Raw genomic sequence first — 18,882 nt, 5'->3', positions numbered from 1 at the left:
GGGGCGGCGTGTCTGGGGCGGCCGGTGCGGTGCCGGAGGGTGGGTTGGAAGAGCACGAACGAGCATTGAAGGTTTGTGATCACGGCTGGAGACGCACGGAGGCGGCGAGCTGCCGGGGTCCCCACAGGCTCTGCCTCGGGTTTCTCTGCCGAGCAATGAGGGGCTGCTGAACAAACCCCCCGTGTTTGGTTCGGCCTGTCAGCCGAATACAGACACTATCAATATCTAACCAAACACCGACTGAAATAGCACTTTGCAAGTACCAGCAGGCGGGAAGTGTTTTATTCTCTGAGATAACAACTGGTTGTCACGAAAGTTGTAGGAACTTTGTATTCGTGAACGCTGCCTCTTGGATTAAGTGGAAATGCGAGTTCAAATTTTTTGGGAGAAAGTACAAACCACCTCTTTCTTCAGCAGATATTGTAGGTGTTTTATTGTGCATTTGCGTGCTGATTTATAATCACTCCCTTTTATAACAATTTTAATGAGATCAAGCGATACAAGCCTCTGTATGAGCATAAAGTAACACTGATTTACAATTACAACAATCGATGCTGGTACAGGTGCAACTCAAATACAAAGTGTTCCCAGTAACATCCTCCAGCAGCACCTGGCACCTCTGCGCGCTGCCAACAGGCAACAAACAAAACCCCCTAATGCAGAGCTCCGTGTTTGTCACCCCCAGCCCGGCTGCCTGCGCTTTTTGTACACTGGGTAATTCCTTGCTGCTCTGAGTTCCACTAATGACAGAACCCAAGGGAACAGCAGGAAGGTGTGCCAGAGGAGGTTTAGGTTGGACATCAGGAAAAGGTTCTTCACGCAGAGGGTGCTGGAGCACTGGAACAGGCTCCCCAGGGAGGTGTCACGGCCCCAAGCCTGATAGTGTTCAAGAAGAGACTGGACAACACCCTCAGACACACGGTGTGAACTGTGGGGTTGTCCTGTGCAGGGACAGGAGCTGGACTCGATGATCCTTGTGGGTCCCTTCCAACTCAGGACATTCTGTCATTCTGAAATTCCTCTTCTTCCCATGCACATGTAGCGGTGTGTCAGGGCCGGTGCCTCCGTGGGGAGTTATCTTAGACCACGGGGCTCGGAGCCGCCAGCAGCCTCCCCGGTAAAACGCCGCCGTGCTGTGCCAGGCAGCGCCGCTGGCAGCACAGCTCCCCGAGACGTCTGTGCAATTAATATTTTTGTACGATGGGCTGAAAAGCAACCCCAGCACAGCCCGACAGGAACACGGACCCCTGAAGCTCACATTCCCCCGTGTGTCCCGGTGAACCACCCTGCCGGTGGGATGGACGGGACAAGCCGGGCGCAGGTGAGCGGGGCGGCTGCCGAAAGCCGTGCCCCTCCCGGGCGCTCCGTGCGGCTGCACGCCGGCAGCCCGGGCTCTCCTGCTGAAGTGCTCCGGGCCGCGGGGACGAGCAGGACGAGCACGGTTATGAATCAGTAGCGGGGCTCGGCCTGGCTTCGGCCTTCCTGCCGCTTACCCGCCCTCCCGGTGGCCAGGCCGTCGGTGCGAACGCAGGCGCGGGGGCGGGAGCCGCTTTTCTCCGGTCGCAGCCTCCATCCCCGCCGCGGTGCGTCCCGTACGCTTACGGTACGGGGTTTAAGGCTGAAATAGGAGAGATCCAGCGCTCCACGAGATGTGTGGCAGCGCCGCCGCCGCAGCCCGGCCTGGGGCACCGCGAGTCCTGGCCCCGCCGGACGCAGCGCGGCTGCCGGCCGGTCTTACTTCCGGCATTCCCTAGCCACCCCGGCTGCCGCACCGCGGTCAGGCACCGCCGCGGACGCCCAAACCCGGTGTCCTGCCCGTGCACAGGGCCCTGCGCGCGCAGGCGGAAGGGCTAAGTGGGCCCTGCGCATGCGCCCGCTCTCTCTCTTCCGGCGCTGACCATGGCGGAGAAGGAGTAAGTGGCGGTGCCGCCCCGGGAAAATCCGCCGCCATCGGCGGCTGCGGCGGCGCCAGCTCCCTGCCTCCTGCACCGGGACGCTGTCCGCCGCTCCTCAGCCGCCAGGCCTCCGCCGGCGATGTGGAGGGGGTGGCGCAAGTTGTGTGGGGCCGGCGGCGGCGGGAGGACGGGCCCAGCGCGGCGGGGATGCAGCCGCCGCCGGTCGTGTCTGTTCCGCAGCCCGCGGTTGCTGCCACGCCGGCCCGCGGTGGGGTGGGGAGTTCTGGCCTGCAAGCGCTCCTGTCCTGAGTGGAGGGCTCGGGGCGGGTGTTTCTCCTGGTTTGACGGGCGGGCGGTGCAGTGCTGTGCTGGGGGAGCGGTGTGCACCTTGGGTAGGGAGTTACAGCCGGGTACGCTGAGGGTAGAGGAGCTCGCCGGGGTAATTATGGCTCTATAAACACTGGTATTGCGAGTTCTATCACATCTAAGAGCCTAAAGTCTGAGCAGTCTTAAAATCTGCGAAATAGATTACAGAACATATTCAAACTAGTTTTAAAGCACCAGTTGTATTGCTAATTAATCTGAAAGAGATGGGCTTGAAACAGACTTTCTCCTATTACAAATTGGATTGTAGCAAAGTAGGGTAAGAACTTCTCGTCACTCAAGTGGTCTCAGCCTTTACAGCTGTGTACATAGGTTATGTGCAGCTCATCAGCCCGTCTGTCCAATTGCCTTGTCCAGTGTAAAAGAAAATCTGTTCAGCCCACATTGAGGCCATGTAACAGTGGGAACAAGGAGGAAGCAATTTATTTATTCTCTTTTTGTTTAGAGCAAAGAAGGTGCCATCTGTACCGGAAAGCCTGCTGAAAAAGCGGCAGGCTTATGCGGCTATGAAAGCCAAACGTCAAAAGAAGATTTTGGCTATAAAAAAGGTGAATATTTCGTGACCCCTTAACTTGAATTGCTTTGTGGTATCAGCTGCTGATATAATGCAGTACAGAAGTTTACAGTATTTGGGTTTAGCACGTTGATGTTTTCTTTATGTTTTGGACTGAAATACTTTTTTTTTTTTTTTTTGGTCAGTAGCAGACCAGTTCTGGCAGAGTGAGAGCAAAACATATTGTTGTCTATAAGATTAAAGTTAGTCTTTTGCAAGGCAAGAGGTTATAGCCTTGTGAGCATAAGTTTGATGCATGATAACATCATTAAAGATAAAGCAGCACTGTTGTGTCACAGTCTTACCGATTCTCTAGAAATACCAAGAGTGATTCTAAACTCTATGATGTGGGCAGAGGCTCCTTTAATCTGTGTTATTTGTGGGAAGTTCTGGAATATGCTGCATTATTTGAAAGTGGTTTTTAATGTGTTAAAAGGCGTTATATAATCTTAAGTAATTTTCAATGGATTTCAGGCCCGTAAGGCGCAAAGGAAGCTCATCTATGCAAGAGCCCAAGCTTACCACAAGGAGTACAGGCACATGTATAGGCAGGAGATCCGTATGGCCAGGATGGCTCGAAAAGCTGGTAATTACTACGTTCCAGCGGAACCAAAACTGGCATTTGTGATCAGGATAAGAGGGTAAGATTGAATACAGATGTAAACAATTTTATGTTCAAAAGCACTGAAATTTGCTTTCCTATTATCTGTCTGTTTTGAGGGCTTAAATACACAAACAAAATCAAGCCTTCTGCTTGAAAAGTGGCTTGGAAAGTTTTTGGCAGTAATGTATATGCACCAAAGGCTTATTTAATTAAGTGTAAAATCATGCTGGGTATGTCTTCTGTCTTTAGGAATCCCTGGTTTTTGAGAAGACAAGACTGCAAATAGGTGCAGTTTTCTGTTTCACCCTAATATCAGTAAAAGTATATGTCAGTATTCTCCGCCATTCTGCTTTGAAGTGTTTATTTGATTCTCCTTTGATGAGGTGTTATAGAAAACTAACAAAAGGTGTGATTGGAAGAATTGTGTTAGGAGAGCACAAAGATAGTTCATAATTGCTTCAGTGTAATATTTATTTCAATTATTTTAATGGAATTACATCTGGTTTAATTTTACTGAAATATATAGAGATAGTAAATAACTTACCAAGCTTGCTTTATGTAATTGATAAAATAGTGATAAGTTTCATATGGGAACAATATTATTTTGTTGGTTTTTTAACCCGATACTTACTGTTTTCTGAGGTGTAGATAATTAAGGCTTTTTTCTGTGTTATAGTACCAATGGCGTCAGCCCTAAGGTCCGCAAGGTGTTGCAGCTTCTTCGCCTGCGTCAGATTTTTAATGGCACGTTTGTAAAACTCAACAAAGCTTCTATCAACATGTTGCGGATTGTTGAACCCTACATTGCATGGGGGTGAGTGAAATGGCCACTTCTGTCAAATCAGGGTGCAAATGTTGAATGCCATTTGCATTTTGCCACACTAGACTTGCAGGTTTCCCTTGTGTTCAAAATGGTTTTATATTTTCTTTGTGCTTTCCCTGCTTTGAACTGAAAACATGATTAAGGCAGTGCTTTAAAAGGCAATGCTTGCGAGATATGATTACTTTCTCATACTAGTGGTGTTGGTATCTCAGTATGAGTAAGATTTACTTCTTTGTTGCTTTTGTATTTACAATTGGGACATGCCGAAATTGTTTTATAATAAATTGTTTGTTATGGAAGTTTGATTTGGGGATGTTAACTTGGAATGTGGCTTGCAAAGACTAATAATTTTTTTTTTTTTTACTTGACTGTTTCAGTTATCCCAATCTGAAGTCTGTGCATGAATTGATCTACAAGCGTGGTTATGGCAAGATCAACAAGCAGCGCATCGCTCTTACTGATAATTCACTGATTCAGAAACGCCTTGGTAAATACTGCTTCACTTAACAAAATAAAACAAGAAAGCAGCTTGTTGCATTTGGATGATTATTGCTAAGCTGGACAACTATCCTGATTTGTCTCTGGAGAATAGTAGTGATCGGTTAATAATCTCTACTTCTGTATTAATAGCTTAATACAAAGCAAGCTGGAAGTACCTTTCATTATGAAGTATTGAAAACCAATGTAAAGAATCAAATTTTAGCGTTTTAAGTTTATAATTTTAAATGTAAATTCTTTGACCTTTAATAGGTCAGTAGATATTTCAGCAATGAAAAGGTGCTGCAGCAGGAAAGAGGCTTATCATACATAGCTCTGAAATTCCAGATTTGATGTTAGACATTGCTTGTGTCTTAGACCTTCATGGTCTGGTAAACAGACTTTTTAAACTTCTGTCAGAAGATCTAGCTGGTAAAGCCATTACTGTATTTAGTAAAAACAAAGCCTGGTGGTTAGTTGTCAGAAAATCTGCTCTAGGAGACTCCTCCTTTTCCAGTCATGCCAGGAATGAAAGCAAACACTGATGTCTCCCATTTTGGTCTTGATTTGTGTATCCCTTCAAATTAGTCTCTGTCATGTTCGTTCCTTTTCCAGTGCAATAGATAATCAAAATCTAAAGATACAAGTGTTATGCTATAATCACTTTCCTTTTCAGCAATGTGTTTCATGGGCAGTTAACTCGTAACATGTTAGTGAAGACTCTGGAAAGGCATTAAGGAAACATGCTATTGCATTATTCAACAGCATAAGTAGTTTGGGGAGTTTCCCTGAGCTGCATATAGCTAGGATTTAAGTGGATTTAATCCAGCTTTTCTTCAAAGAATGCAATCTGTTTTCCTAAGATTCATTAAGTGAGGTTTGTTTTTTGTTGTTCCTCGTTGCTAGCTACAAATATTAAACAGTTGAAACTCATGTCTTTTGCCAGACATAACAACTAAATAATGTTGAGTTAGCTGCAGCAAATCCATTTTAATAGGAAATGTCAGTCACTGGGTGTCCCGACAGTAGGTGCTTTCTGACTTCAAGTTTATTGAAATAAGTAAATATGATAATAACTTGATAACTTTTAGCTTGTCATTTACCTGTGGCCCTGTAGCTCTTCTGAAAACAATGTTTCTGAATCTTAGGAAAGCTTGGGATCATCTGCATGGAGGATGTCATCCATGAAATTTACACTGTTGGGAAGAACTTCAAAGTTGTGAACAACTTCCTTTGGCCTTTCAAGTTATCCTCTCCTCGGGGCGGAATGAAGAAGAAAACGATCCACTTTGTGGAAGGTGGAGATGCTGGTAACAGAGAAGATCAGATCAACAGACTCATAAGGAGAATGAACTAATGGTGAGATATTGCCAAAGGTCCACTGGTCCATCTCTGCTGTGTAGGCTGCTGCTGTTACTGGTTGAACATTCAGGTTTAATATATATTCAGCTGTGCTTGAGTAGTACCTACAGTATAAAGCTACTTGGACAATACAGTGTTCTGATTTTTATTTTTGAAATCTTAGTAAAGCTTAAACGTCTGTGAAGAAGTTAAGTCTCCATTATAACTGATTTGTTTAGGAAGTATAAACATTAGCAATAACTTATTTTTCGTTTACCAGTAACTTGTTTTAAAACCTTATTTGGGTTTTATGATGGGAAACCTTGAGATCTTGGCTAAAATTTTCAATCCTCATTTACGAATTCTTCGTATGATCAAAGCCTTGTGATTGGAAGTACAGTCGTTTGTTTTGTGTTGGTGTGTGGTGGGTTTTTTTTGGTGGTGTTTGGGGTTTTTTTGGGGTTTTTTTTTGTTGTTTTTTTTGGTTTGGGTTTTTTTTTGTTTTGTTTTGTTTTTTTTCCAGATTGGCTGATTTCTGCTATAAAAGCCTGTTTAGAACTGGGAAAAATTGCCAATTTTAGACCATTTTCATGTTCTAAATTTTCAGCTTGTTCGAGCTTCAAAATTATTCAGTTTAAGCTTCCATGTTTACCTGACCAAGATGGTAATTTTGAAAGACTAATTTGTCCATTTGACTAGTCTGTCCTTTAGAATTGGGAAAGTTTGTTAACACTTTAAGCAGTTTGGCAGTGACAGACGAGTCCCGAAGCTTCTATCCGGTTGAAACAGTCTGTCTGATCATCTATTGGTGTTACTCTGCTTTTCCTGCTTTGATGAGAAGTCTTTGCCATGCAAAGCTGAAACTTGGTTTTTTGTTTGGTTGGGGTTTTTTTCTTTTTTTTTTCCCCTCAGAGTTGTTATACTTCCTTTGCGTGCCCCCCCCCCCCCTTTTTTTTTTTTTTTTACACACTAAACTAGCTTTGTTGTTACCCATATCTTATTTTCAGTCAGGGCTAAATGCTTTTTTGGTGTGACAGATATGCTGTAGTTCAAGAAAACTGTCGTATTAGGATATTTGGAAAGAGAGGCAAGGACCCAATTTTCTCCAAACAGATTCCTCCCAAGTCAAGGTTTTTTTGGTTGGTTTTGTTGTTCTTTGAGGTTGGTGTGTGGTGTGTTTGTTTTGGGTTTTGGGGTTTTTTGGCGTTTTCTTTGAGAAATCAGATGTGCAGCTTACCTGGGTTGGTTAATTAAAAAAACAGTGCAGTTGCTGTTTGAATGAGTTCTTAGAAATAAAATTTTGTGAAGGGAGCTTGTATTTTTAAAAATATTTTATTTTGTGTGCGTGGTGTGGGGGTTTTTTGTTGTGTTGGGGTTTTTTGTTGTTGTTTTTTTGTTGTTTTGTTTAGTTGGTTGGGGTTTTTTTGTTTTGTTTCGTTGTTTTTTGTTGTTTTTAAGCCTTTAAAAATGTTTTTATAGCCAGCAAGGTATAGCAAGTTGAGCTCATTGGGTTCTGCTGTCTGTATGAGGAGCTGAAGGAGACTGATGAAGTATCTCTCAGTTTGACTGATTGAGGTTTTTTTCCTTGAAGCTTTTTTGTAGGCTGTTCTTCCTCAGCTTCCACTCCCTCAAGCTTCTTGCATGTTACTTTGTTGTCTCCATCTGTGAAGCAGTAGAGTTTTAAAACACTGATTATGTGGCATGTGGAAATTTGTACTTAGGAAAATATTTGCTTACTGAGGACAATGTTCTTGTAAAGCTTTTTAGCTCAGCTGTGGGAAGAAGTGGGTAACACTGAGAAGCAGAATTGCATTAATGTCTGGTGCCTGGGGTGATGTTATGTTACATATACTAGCATTCTTGTAGGAATTTGCTGGTGGTACAGAGTGCTGCAAGCTCAGTACTGGCAGATGTTTCCCTTAAGTTTGTGCATGAGGCTTCAAAACCAAGATTGAGCAAAACTACTTTCACTTTATGGCCCTGTCTGGTTTCTGAGCATGAGGGGGAAACTGCTGTTTTTAATTGAAACCCTGGAAATTTTCTGTTAGTGTAGATTTTTACTCCATCTTCACTGACAAACATCAGAAGTATACTGGTGGTCTTGAGTTTTCAGGAGCCTTCCTATAGGAGGGAAGCTTCTAGTTCGTTATTGCAGTAGCTATAAATGCCTGGGAGGAGTAGTATATTGGCAGAGAAACTTGGGATATTCAGCTGGTTGCTTGTGTTTTTCCTTGGACTTGCAGCTCAGCATCCCATGTAAGTAGCAGACATTGGGGCTTTACTCCATCTCTCAATTTAGGAAGTGACCTTGCAGTTGACTGTCACTCTGTTCTTATAAGCAGTTAGTTCTGCTTGGACTGCAAACAAACATACCTCTGGTGTAAAGCTCTTGTCTCCTGCACTTTCTATTCCCACTGTTTTCCTATTGTTCTGAATTGAGTGCACATTTAAAATACAAGTAACCTGCATGTAGAAAATAGAAGAATATTGTACTTTGTGCTAAGGGAATGGGCAATTAGAGCAGTAGGTTCAGATGACACGTTTGCTCTTTAGTATTGTTCTGATGGGCTGTGTATCTGAAGATGAGTATTTATTCTTCTTCCCTGTATGTAGGTGGTTTCCTGCTATTTGTCATTTTCTTATTACTGAAATGGTAGTCTCTTTTTTTTTTTTAAGTAAAAACTGATTCCTTCATGTAAATTGGGGAGAAAATAGCATAGCACTCAATACCGAATTTTGACAATTTGGTATCGGAAAGATACTGAATTTCATTATCTCAAGCAAACTTTACAGAAACTCATCTCAAGTCTGCTTTTTACTTTCGTTTTTGCATGTAAACAGTCCGTGAAATGTGCTGAAAATAGAGTTACTGCAGCAAAAGTTACAGTATGCACAATGTCCCAGTATGTCTTTAAATATCGAGTTTTCCCCTGCTATGTTTTCAGACAAATAGGAAAATAGGTACCTATAGTTCAAGGTAGAAATGTTTATCCTGTTAGTTCTGGCACTTGAAATCCTATGTTTTGAATGAAGAGATGTTAGTTATTTTGCGAAAGTCTTAAATCCTGTGAAATAAAATCAGTATTTTTAGCCCAAGTTATAAACTGTAGAAATGTATTAATTCTTTGGGTGACTAGACTAGTTTCAGATCTACGTGTCTAATGATACTTTTTTTTTTCCCCTTTCAGATTCAGATGCCCAGCTGCAATCTCTCAAACTCTGGTCTGTTAATAAAACCATCTTGCACAAAACAGTGTGTCATCTCGGTCTGTTTTTGTGATCCTTTTCTCTAGTGGTCGTGGTTGCTAAGTTAACTTTGGAGTGACCTGATTCAAAGAGTCGTGTGTAGTTTGAATTACCAGTATATAGATAATACTGTTTCATCTTCATTTGGAAGAAGAAAATCTGTAAGGATTCATTCAGGTAACAGATGAGTTTTTGAATGGCAACAAGCTGAGTGGCATCTGAGCTGTGTGCTGTTGAGTGGACAGGATTCCTACTTCAGTTCTAGTGCACCAGAAAGCTGTGTGAGGAGATATTTCTATGTAAAGAAGGGGCAAGGGTAAATCAGTTCTTGACATCTTAAGTTCCTGATTTCAAGATCATCATGATTACATCCAGCTCTGAACATCTTCAGGCATTTTTTAATCAAAAGAAACATGAAATGCTTTACAAACCAGCAAATTATTTTCCGCATTCTGGATAATTACTCAGCTTTACATAATTTGTTTGCAGTGTTTAATTTCAGATGCTATGGAAGTGGAGACCATAGGATTCATGAGGATATGAACAGTTGCTGATATGTAGGTCTAATAGAGTACAGATTAAAAACCCAGGGACTGGTAAAATGCATAACTGGGCTTGCATTCACATTAACTTCTGGTCTTGTGAGCATTTCACCAAAGGAGTCTTAGCCTGCCAAGGTATTTGGTACAACAAATCAACAGTTCACCTCTGCTTGGACTGAAATGCTTGTCTGTTACAGGTGAGCTGTGTTTACATACTTCACCAATGAGGGGTGTCTACTTAAAAACCACTGGCATTGACTATTTTTTTCTCGTTTTTGCGAAAGCTTGTTTCTGCACTTTATTTAAAGCTTTTTAACAGCACTGCTAGTTTATTAAAGCTTGTCAAAAGCTAGTTTTGTTTTTATGTAACTTGGGAAATTATGGTAGTAGCTTAACTGAAAATAGTTGGGTGCTTTTGTTAATGTCTTAGGACATTGGCAGAAGAGCTGAGTGTAAGATGGGTCAATGTTTCCAGATACTTTCACAACGAAGTTGTAAAACATGAACTCACAACTCCCATTGTGATTCAAGCTTTAAAATGGAGGAACACAGCTTCTTGTATCTAAATATGAAAGTACCAACACCTTTGTCACTTAAGCTAGTAACTACAATAAATCAGAAAAACTTAACAGTTTTAGCTTTTATGGGAAACCTCAGTTCTTGTCATGAGCTTGTGAGAACACAATCTGACTCCTTCCAGCTCAAAACTGCACCAGTGGGTGATGAAATCCAGGTAGTGGGGGTTGTCCTCTGAAAAGCTTTGTTGAGTTAAAAACAGTTTCCCTGTTTGTTCATTTTAATTGGCAGAGTTCTTCCATTTCTTTGCTACAAGGTTTTTCAGTTATTTCCCCTTGACTCATCCACATCCTCTAGTGTATTCTTAACAGAAAAGTATTGTATGGATACAATGAAGCCATACAAATGAGTAGCAAACTTTGTATGATAGGTATAGAGAAGAAAAGATTAACTCATTGCCTTAATCAGTCTGATAATGCCCTGAAGGTCTCAAATTTTGTTCGAAAGCGTACGTGCACTGAAGTGTGAGGAGAAAGTTAATTTGGTTTACATGGTACTCCAGCAACTCATTTTTCTTCTGTGCCTCTGAAATGCACTTTCAGATAACAGCTGCAAAATGTTAATACCTAGCATGGAAACTAATATTAAAGCATACCTGTGTTTAAGCTGGTAATCCTGCATAGCTGGTCACCCTTTATACTGACACAGCTTTCAGGATTTTAGGTTTGCTCTTCAGGCTTCACAGAAACAGCCCATGATCTGATCGCTAAGGTCAGAATTTGCACTGGAAATGAGGCATGATCCACTTAAAGTATGCGGGAATAATACATTTTGGAGCATTTATGAGGTGATTTGAGTTAAAAGTGTAGCTGATGAAGATAGGTGCTTGGTCCCTAAACAATAAATAATGCAAATCCTTTGTCAACGTTCTATGATAAAGTTCAGGTTCTTGCAAACATGCCGTTATTTTCTCCCTGTTCGTAACTGCCAGCTGCTGACACATTCTGGAATAAAATTTCTATGAACTCTTTCAGAATGACCAACATCTTCTTTTCTTTTTCCTCAGAACTGTAGCCAGAAGCTTTACCTAATAGCTATTGGAGAAGCAACAGGAGACTGAAACGCTAACAACTCACACATTTTGTCAAGCATGTGAAGGTTTATAGGCTGTACAGTTAATTGGTGTTCCTTTCTTTGCCGGTGTCCAGCTCATACAGGCTGTTGCACTATCACCAAGTGTAAAGTCATACATCTGGAAAGGGAATGGGAACCCATCCCAAGAATCTGTGTTTTGAGAGAAATTTAGGAGACGTGATGGATCATCAGCTGAATGTAAGCTCCCACTTGGCCAAATGCAATTCTTGGATGCGTTAAAAAGGGAATATCAAATGGTCTGGGGGAGGTAATATTGCTTTTGTTCCAGTAGTGCTTACACTAGTGCCAAATGTAGTATCCATTTCTTGTGCCAAAAATCAAGCACATGCCTTATAATACTCAGCTTAATTTAAAGGCAGACATGGTTATGAAATGAGTATCTACCTATAATTACCTCCATGGAGAAAAGTAGTTTGATAATAGAGAATTCTTTGATCTAACAAAGCTATAATAGGATGAAATGTCTTGAAACCGAAGCCAGACAGATTTTGGCTTTAAGGAAGCTATTTTAATGGAAAATAATTAGACACTGGAACACTTAACCAGTGGTGTGCCAGATTCTTCGTCAGTGGTCATTTCTAAATTGAGCTTCGGGGTTTTTTTTTTTTACTTTAAAGCATACGCTATACTTCTAAGAGGTTTGCTGAAGGCAGTTCTGAAGCCTGTCTTCCTCAGCAGGGGTTATTAAATGCAGGCTTTTCAGAGTGAAATTCAGAATGGGGCTTACGTGCTTCCCAAGGGAACTTGGACTGATGCAGCACACAGAGTGGCAAGTCACCTAAACCTTAGTGTAAATGGTGCTCAGGAGAGGAATGGCAGGACTTCGCATACCATTTATGGGCTTTGCAGTTCTGCCTGTTTGGAATCCAAATCTCAGAGCTCTCTCCTGAGGACTGGAACCTGTGTGTTTTGTTAGAGAATTAAGCAAGGCTTACTGTCAATTCTGGACAAGCAAGCAAAGCAGTGTCCCTTCTTCATCCAACAACCGGTTTGCTCACACTTAGGAAGCTAGATGCACAGGTTTTGTTCAAACCATTCTTTCCGTCTCCCAGTTTACAGAAGACTGTCCTTTCCTCAGAGCTGTAGGTGAGAAAATCTCTTCACGTTTCTCCTTACTGAAGCTGTGCCAAAGTCTAAGGCAGGGAGAAGGTCCGAATTTTAGCTTAGATTGGGAAACCGCAGAGCAGACAGAAACATGAATTTGAAAACAGTCAAGTTTAGAAGGGTTCAGTCTCTCAAATCCCAAGTGAAATGCTCTGCTCAACAGGTTTCTTTAGGTGTAAGTTGTAGTGGGGATTCATGTGTCTTCAGGGATCTTTACTGTGATTGTGCCCATTCACTTTGGTGAAGTTCCCATTCTTCTTTGCATGCTTGTTTTTCTAAAAGCTTTTGTACCATACCAGACTACTCCAGTCACTTAGCATCCTAAAAATATCTTTGCCCCAGCCTAGATACAAGTTTAGATGTAAGTAGGCTCTTATATGGTCCAGTTTTTCACGTCTGAAGAGTCTGAAAAATGTAGTACTGCACTCATGAATTGCAAGTGGCAAGAAAGAATAAAGATATTCAGAAACAATTTTTTACACAAAGCTTCCATCATTTTTCAGCCTGTCTGTAGGTGATCACTCCAGCCATTTCTAGCTTTATGCATGAAAATGAGAAGTACTTGTGACTTTGGTCTTATTGCAAATAAGAACAAATTTTCAAAGTTAGAACTGTAAGCAATTTTCCCTGAATTATTTTTTCTAAAGATAAAAAACTCCACAAAAGCATTTTTTTATCTGCTAAGTATTTCTTCATATAAAGTACTCATTGCATCACATATCTTTCATTATGAAATAAGTAGGTACTTGGTTGCAGGAAAACAATGAGAAATAAGGGAGTGTAGAGTCATAGGGCCATGGGGTGTATATGGAGAAGAAGCCGCATGCAAAATAACATCCAGGGTAGAGGAGGAAAAGGGAGCAGAGGGAGGCATAAGCAGCAGTGTTACTCTTCACTTGCTTAGCACCGTTTTGGTGGTGCAGAGAGGCTGTAAATCCAGTTTGAGTAGCCAGCATGCCACATGTTGTACATGCTTCCCACCCTGAGTTGCTCTGGCAGCCGGGAGTCTGTCTGTCTGTGGTGGCTGCATGCTGCCCAGGCCTGCAGTGGGGTCATGGAGCTCCACCCATGGCAACCCCACTGTTTCCACTCCTACCTCACCTTGCTCAGAGCCGTGCAAGGATTACCACACTCTGCCGTATCTGGTGGCTCCTGTTATCCGAATTGTTATGCTCTTTTTTTTTTTTGCACAATAAAATTCAATTGAAATTTTCAAGCGCTGGTCACTCTGGGCAGCTCATGTAGAGAATACCACAGTAGTACCTAATAATTTCAGCACAATGCATGTTCAAATTTTTTATACTAATACTGTATATCACACATCGTTATAACAAGGCCTCCAAGATAGAAAGAAGAAAGACATGGTGAGCCAAGACAAGTAGGAAAATGGGATTCAAAGGAGGCTCTAAGTATCTCTAGTTTTAGTTTGAAAAATGGGTAGAAGAACTGTAAAAGAACAAGTTTAACTTTTTTATTTGTGTTGTTTTGCTATTCCCTCCTACTACTGAAATGTATTTTTATGAAAGGAGAAAGAAAAATTGTGTGGGGCTTTTCTTTATACAGATGGTCTATTATTATACCCCCCTCTTTATGGGAGAAGCCATCAGGATTGAAAGCAGCATGAATAGTGGGTGACAGTTCAGTTGGTTTTAGTTAGGCATATGAAGTGTTAATTTGGTGTTAAGAAGAAATTAAGCTAATTATGTAGTGTCTAGCTCTATAGCATTCCTTACTCTAGAAGCCTGAAGGAGCCAGGATGTAAATGCTGCATTTATTTATAACTCAAAGTGTTGAAGGTGAAGGGATTTTAGGTCTGAGTGGAGTACAGTGTTAACTGGTAGATGATGATACTTTTATTATTTTTCTGGTTTAGTTTTAATGATTTCTCTGTCAGTTTAGATCCTGGTGGCTCTTTGAAGCTTCTGCGTGATCTTTGCTGTTTTACTTCTCATGTCTATTTCTGGAACTATTGATCTCAAGTAAGTGTTTTGAGGACATGAAACTTGGTACACAAAAGCCCTAGAAAAAAACCCCACAATATTCCTTTAATCTTTTCATTTGCTTTGTTTTACTTACTGTATAAAACTATCTGGCTTGGTGTCGAAAGAAGTGACCAACTCTAGAGGATGTGTATTTTGAATAGTACTTCCAGGCTTGCTTGTTTCCAATGCCTTATGAAGGACTTAACTGCCTTCTGGCCTCTCCGTCCTAACATCTGGCTTTCTGCTGTCACGGTGTTCATTTCTGCTCTTTTGAATTGCAATCCCTGGCTTTCCTGAATGAATGGTAAATGTTTCTGACTACTGTTCTACAGATCCCATTTCTAAAGGCTTTGTGTGACAGCATTCTTCTTAGCAGAAGTACTTCACCTCTGATGTCAGTACTGCACTCTTCTTTCTGCTGGGAGAACAGACCCACGTGGATTTGGCATCACCTGCCAAGGTGTACCTGGCAGACTGGTAGCCGAGGGGAAAGTTCCATCCTGGAAGGTGTCAGGGAGCTGGTGGCTGTGGCTGGGCTGGCCGGTGTACTGTGACCAGGGAGGGCTCTGAAGCCGGGTCACTGTGATCACAAATGGGGGGAATTGTACCTGAGAAACTACCGGTATAAAACTGTGATTTCTGTTTCCCTCCCCACAACACCCCAGCTGAACCCTGTCCTGGATTTAGTCTTCTCAAACATGAATCCCTGAATCAGGTTTTCAAATGGAAAGGTAGTAGCAGTTCGTGCCCTTTTTAGCAGATTGGTCTAGCGCACTTACCTGGGAAAGGGTTGTCTGTGTGTACTCAATAATCTTCTGTGACTGAGGAGGAGTTCAAATTCACATCTATCAGTCTGCAGCCAAACTGAACTACACTTCTTAGAAATTGAGTTTTTCTGAGTAATGGCTACGCTTTCTTTTGAACTCAGCGTTACATATGGTCTGAGTTATCCTACTGGCTCGAGTATCTTTTGGTCTATAGACATCTATTGTGGATGTTAAATAAATTTAGACTTGATATAAATACAGAGATTCTTTGCCCTGCCAAAATGTTCATTACTCTGGAGAGGCACAGTAGGAGAATTTTAGGAGACAATTTTGGCTCCTGTAGTCCTGCAGGACTAAGCTTGTAGGTTCACTTTAAATACCAGTTCAGGTACCTGTCTGCAAGGACAGCTGGGTCCAGAGCCAGGTCTAAGCCAGCAGATTTTGCCATTGGAGTGAGGGTTGGCTGGACTGGCAGAGGGTCAATATCCTTGGACTACTTCTTAGGTCTGCTCTTTTTCATATATGCAAATGAGCAAAGCCCTCTTTTGAAAATCAGTACTCACTTCTTTTTATCTAAAATGGCTTATTTTCTTACAGTTTTTTACCCCGGGTTCTGTGAAAACTTAAGCTGCAGAAGAACAGAGAATGGGAATGCAATAACACTTTAGTTTCTATCCCTTCCCTTAACATGCTTCTTTTCAGCAAGCCCATTGATTCTCCACTATACAAGGAATCTAGACTAGAAATCAGTTATGTTGCAGTAGCAAACCAAGACCTGAGATAAATTTGCAGAGTTTTTGTTTTGAATGCTGTACTAGGACTTTCTGGAAGACTGTTGTTATGTTGAGGAAACTATAAACTAAAATGAGTGGAACTTGTAAATCAAGTGATGGCACATACATGTGATCTTTAAAATATAATATTAGTGAATTCTGTTACATTAAAAGTATTGATACAGAGTTAAAGTGCACTTTTTGTTAAATGCCTAGATTATTATTGGTTTTGTTTGTTCCCTTGTATCTTTCTTTTTTTTTCACAAAATATATGTGCAAAAGGGGCTATTAAGCTTTTCAGAATGCAAATCTTGATTCTAGTATTTAGTTTCTTACTGGGTTTTCAAACTGAGTGTTCCTGAATCACGATTTTGCAATGGGAGTAAACTTATCTTAATTTTTTTCACAGAAGCTGAGTTTTGAAGTGATTTTTTTTTCAATGATAAGCTGTAACTTCTGAAAAAACAGTAAAGATATCCAATTTTTCTTACTTTTTTATGGCATGTTTTAACAGTATAGATAAAAGTGTCTGGATAACAGTTGTTCCACATGGGAAAAGGAAAGAAATCTGTAGGAAAAGTCTGTATATCCCTGAAGAAAAGCAGGACTTTTCTCCAGCTGGGAATGAGGATGATGAAATTCTCTCTCCAAAGATTATTTTTCCCAAGGACCCCTGTTACTTAACCATCTGCAATATCTTCTCTTGAAGTGCTGAACTTAAATCTGTGTATTCGTAGTACAGAAGTACTATGAGTAGCTTCTGAGTCTTTAAGGCCTTCAGGATCCTATCAAGATGCCAAAGTTAATGGTGCTGACAGCTCTATCAGACGGAAAGGCTCCTTCTGCAGTAAAATGTTCCTCCTGGTAACACTCCTGTACAAAGCTACACATAGCTGAAGGCTACAAAGAGGCAATTGCTCTAGTATGTTGAAACTGGTTTATTTCAAGCAACTGTGCTTAGACCAAGATCAAACAATACTACTGTTAGTTACATGAAATTTCTTTAGAATTGCATCCAGTGCAGGCTTTGAATGGGAAGAGAAAATGGTGCTCAGTCCAAAAGCTGCCCATTATACAGTTGGAAGTTTCGCAAGTGAAGTGCGGGTCCTGTAATCAATTTATGGTTTTGAACACTGCTGAATACCAATGAAGTAGGAGGTATCGGAGCACATGCCAAGCTATAACCTCTGCAGAAAGTTTTGGTCACTTTATGAAAGTTCACTTACACAAAAAGAGTCCTTTTTAAGCATGCATGTTTTGTGGGGTCCACATTCTAGAAATGGCTGGGAAAGACAGGGCATGTGGTTTAGAACCAGCAGTAATCTAAGCCTTAAAAATAGTTGTAGGTACTCACTTCCTGTGGTTTTTCATCTCTTACACAAAGCCTGTAGGGACATGGCAGATGACTGCACCACAGTCAATTTGTAAATGAATCTCTAGATGGAGCCAAAACAGATCTAATGTATGAGTTTTTCAGACAAAGAAATGACCTTAAGATTTTCAAACGGAAGGCCCACAGCTACAAGAAAACATCTAATTCCCCCTGAAAATGACTGAGGTTCCTTCCTGAGTTTTTTTTTAAGTGTTTAAAGCCTAAAGAATTGCAGCGCTCATAGTTCAAACAATTGCATATGAGGGCATTTTGCCACACAGTAGTGGCTAATGTAATGCTAGAATCCCTCATCTCACAGTAAATCTGCATCTGTGCATCCATTGCATACACAAAATCAGTATGACAATCTCATGGCGTATCCTCCAATATCTACCTGCACATTAATGATTTTCTGAATTGTCAGCATCGATAAGTGCCAGTCACACATGTTCCCTTTTAGTGCTGTATTTATGGTGCAATGTCTGCTTTGCCAGTCATTTACCTGCCTACTCTTTTTGAAAAGCACTTACCAGCTATGTTATATGTACTGGCTTAAGAATCCCCAAACTGCTGTTGCCTGAAGTGCCTATTGACGCTTTAGGCTAAATCAATGCTTGAAACCCGTCTTTTCCTTGAGAAAAGGAATTGTAGAGTGCAAATATAATGCTGAGTAAAAATAACCCTTGATTAGTTTTATATGCTATTCTTAATTATTTCCATAAGTAGATCGTATCGCAATAGACTGTCTCAAAATTGCTTTTGCTTTCATTTTTCTCTCATACAACAAAGAAATGCATAGTTTCACAAACTCACAATGGTAACTGCTGTATCTGGAAGAGTAGGAAAACATCTATGTTAAAACCGACCAAACTAAAACCAACTTTATGAGCTCACAAGGTCCTTTTTGGCACAGAACCTCCTCTATCCTGCTGTCTCACTGGAGCTGAAGGTAGCTGCGCTATCCTGTAACAAAATGCAGTGAGTTTTTGCAATATTGTGTTAAGACTAAGAGAAAAATACAGCTCTCAAAAATACAGCTTTCTGCACTGTCCCTGAACAGCTGCTTAGACCGCGTGATCTCGTGCTGATGCTCCCAGCCTCCCAATCGCTTTCTGCCTTGGCAAAAAGAGAAGATCCCAGCAGTGACTGCACTCACAGATACTGCAGAACAGCCAGTGAAGTTGAGAACCACTAGCATTATCTTGCATGGAACCCAGCTGTCTCTAATTTTATCTAACTGCCCTTGGGATGTCCGAGCTGGCTCTTGCAGAGACTACAAGTAACCCTTAGTTGCTCAGTCAAAAGTCACACACCACTGATTTTATTTCTGACTTCATTGCATGAGATA

The 18,882-nt window shown here is 41.4% G+C and overlaps 1 protein-coding gene across 1 annotated transcript; it reads left to right on the top strand.

Moving 5' to 3' along the window:
* The first annotated feature begins 1,854 nt into the window (after positions 1 to 1,854).
* RPL7 (ribosomal protein L7) lies at positions 1,855 to 9,328 on the top strand. The gene is made up of 7 exons (XM_065629124.1): positions 1,855 to 1,913; positions 2,725 to 2,827; positions 3,307 to 3,473; positions 4,113 to 4,250; positions 4,637 to 4,746; positions 5,885 to 6,095; positions 9,266 to 9,328. Exons 1-6 carry the CDS (start codon positions 1,900 to 1,902, stop codon positions 6,091 to 6,093), a joined length of 741 nt encoding a protein of 246 aa, XP_065485196.1. The 5' UTR covers positions 1,855 to 1,899; the 3' UTR covers positions 6,094 to 6,095; positions 9,266 to 9,328.
* The last annotated feature ends 9,554 nt before the right edge of the window (positions 9,329 to 18,882 follow it).

The sequence above is a fragment of the Caloenas nicobarica genome, chromosome 2 (genome assembly GCF_036013445.1).
Source record: "Caloenas nicobarica isolate bCalNic1 chromosome 2, bCalNic1.hap1, whole genome shotgun sequence".
NCBI lineage: Eukaryota > Metazoa > Chordata > Aves > Columbiformes > Columbidae > Caloenas > Caloenas nicobarica.
Note: the sequence above shows the minus strand (reverse complement) of the source record. Positions and strands in the feature narration are given on the sequence as shown.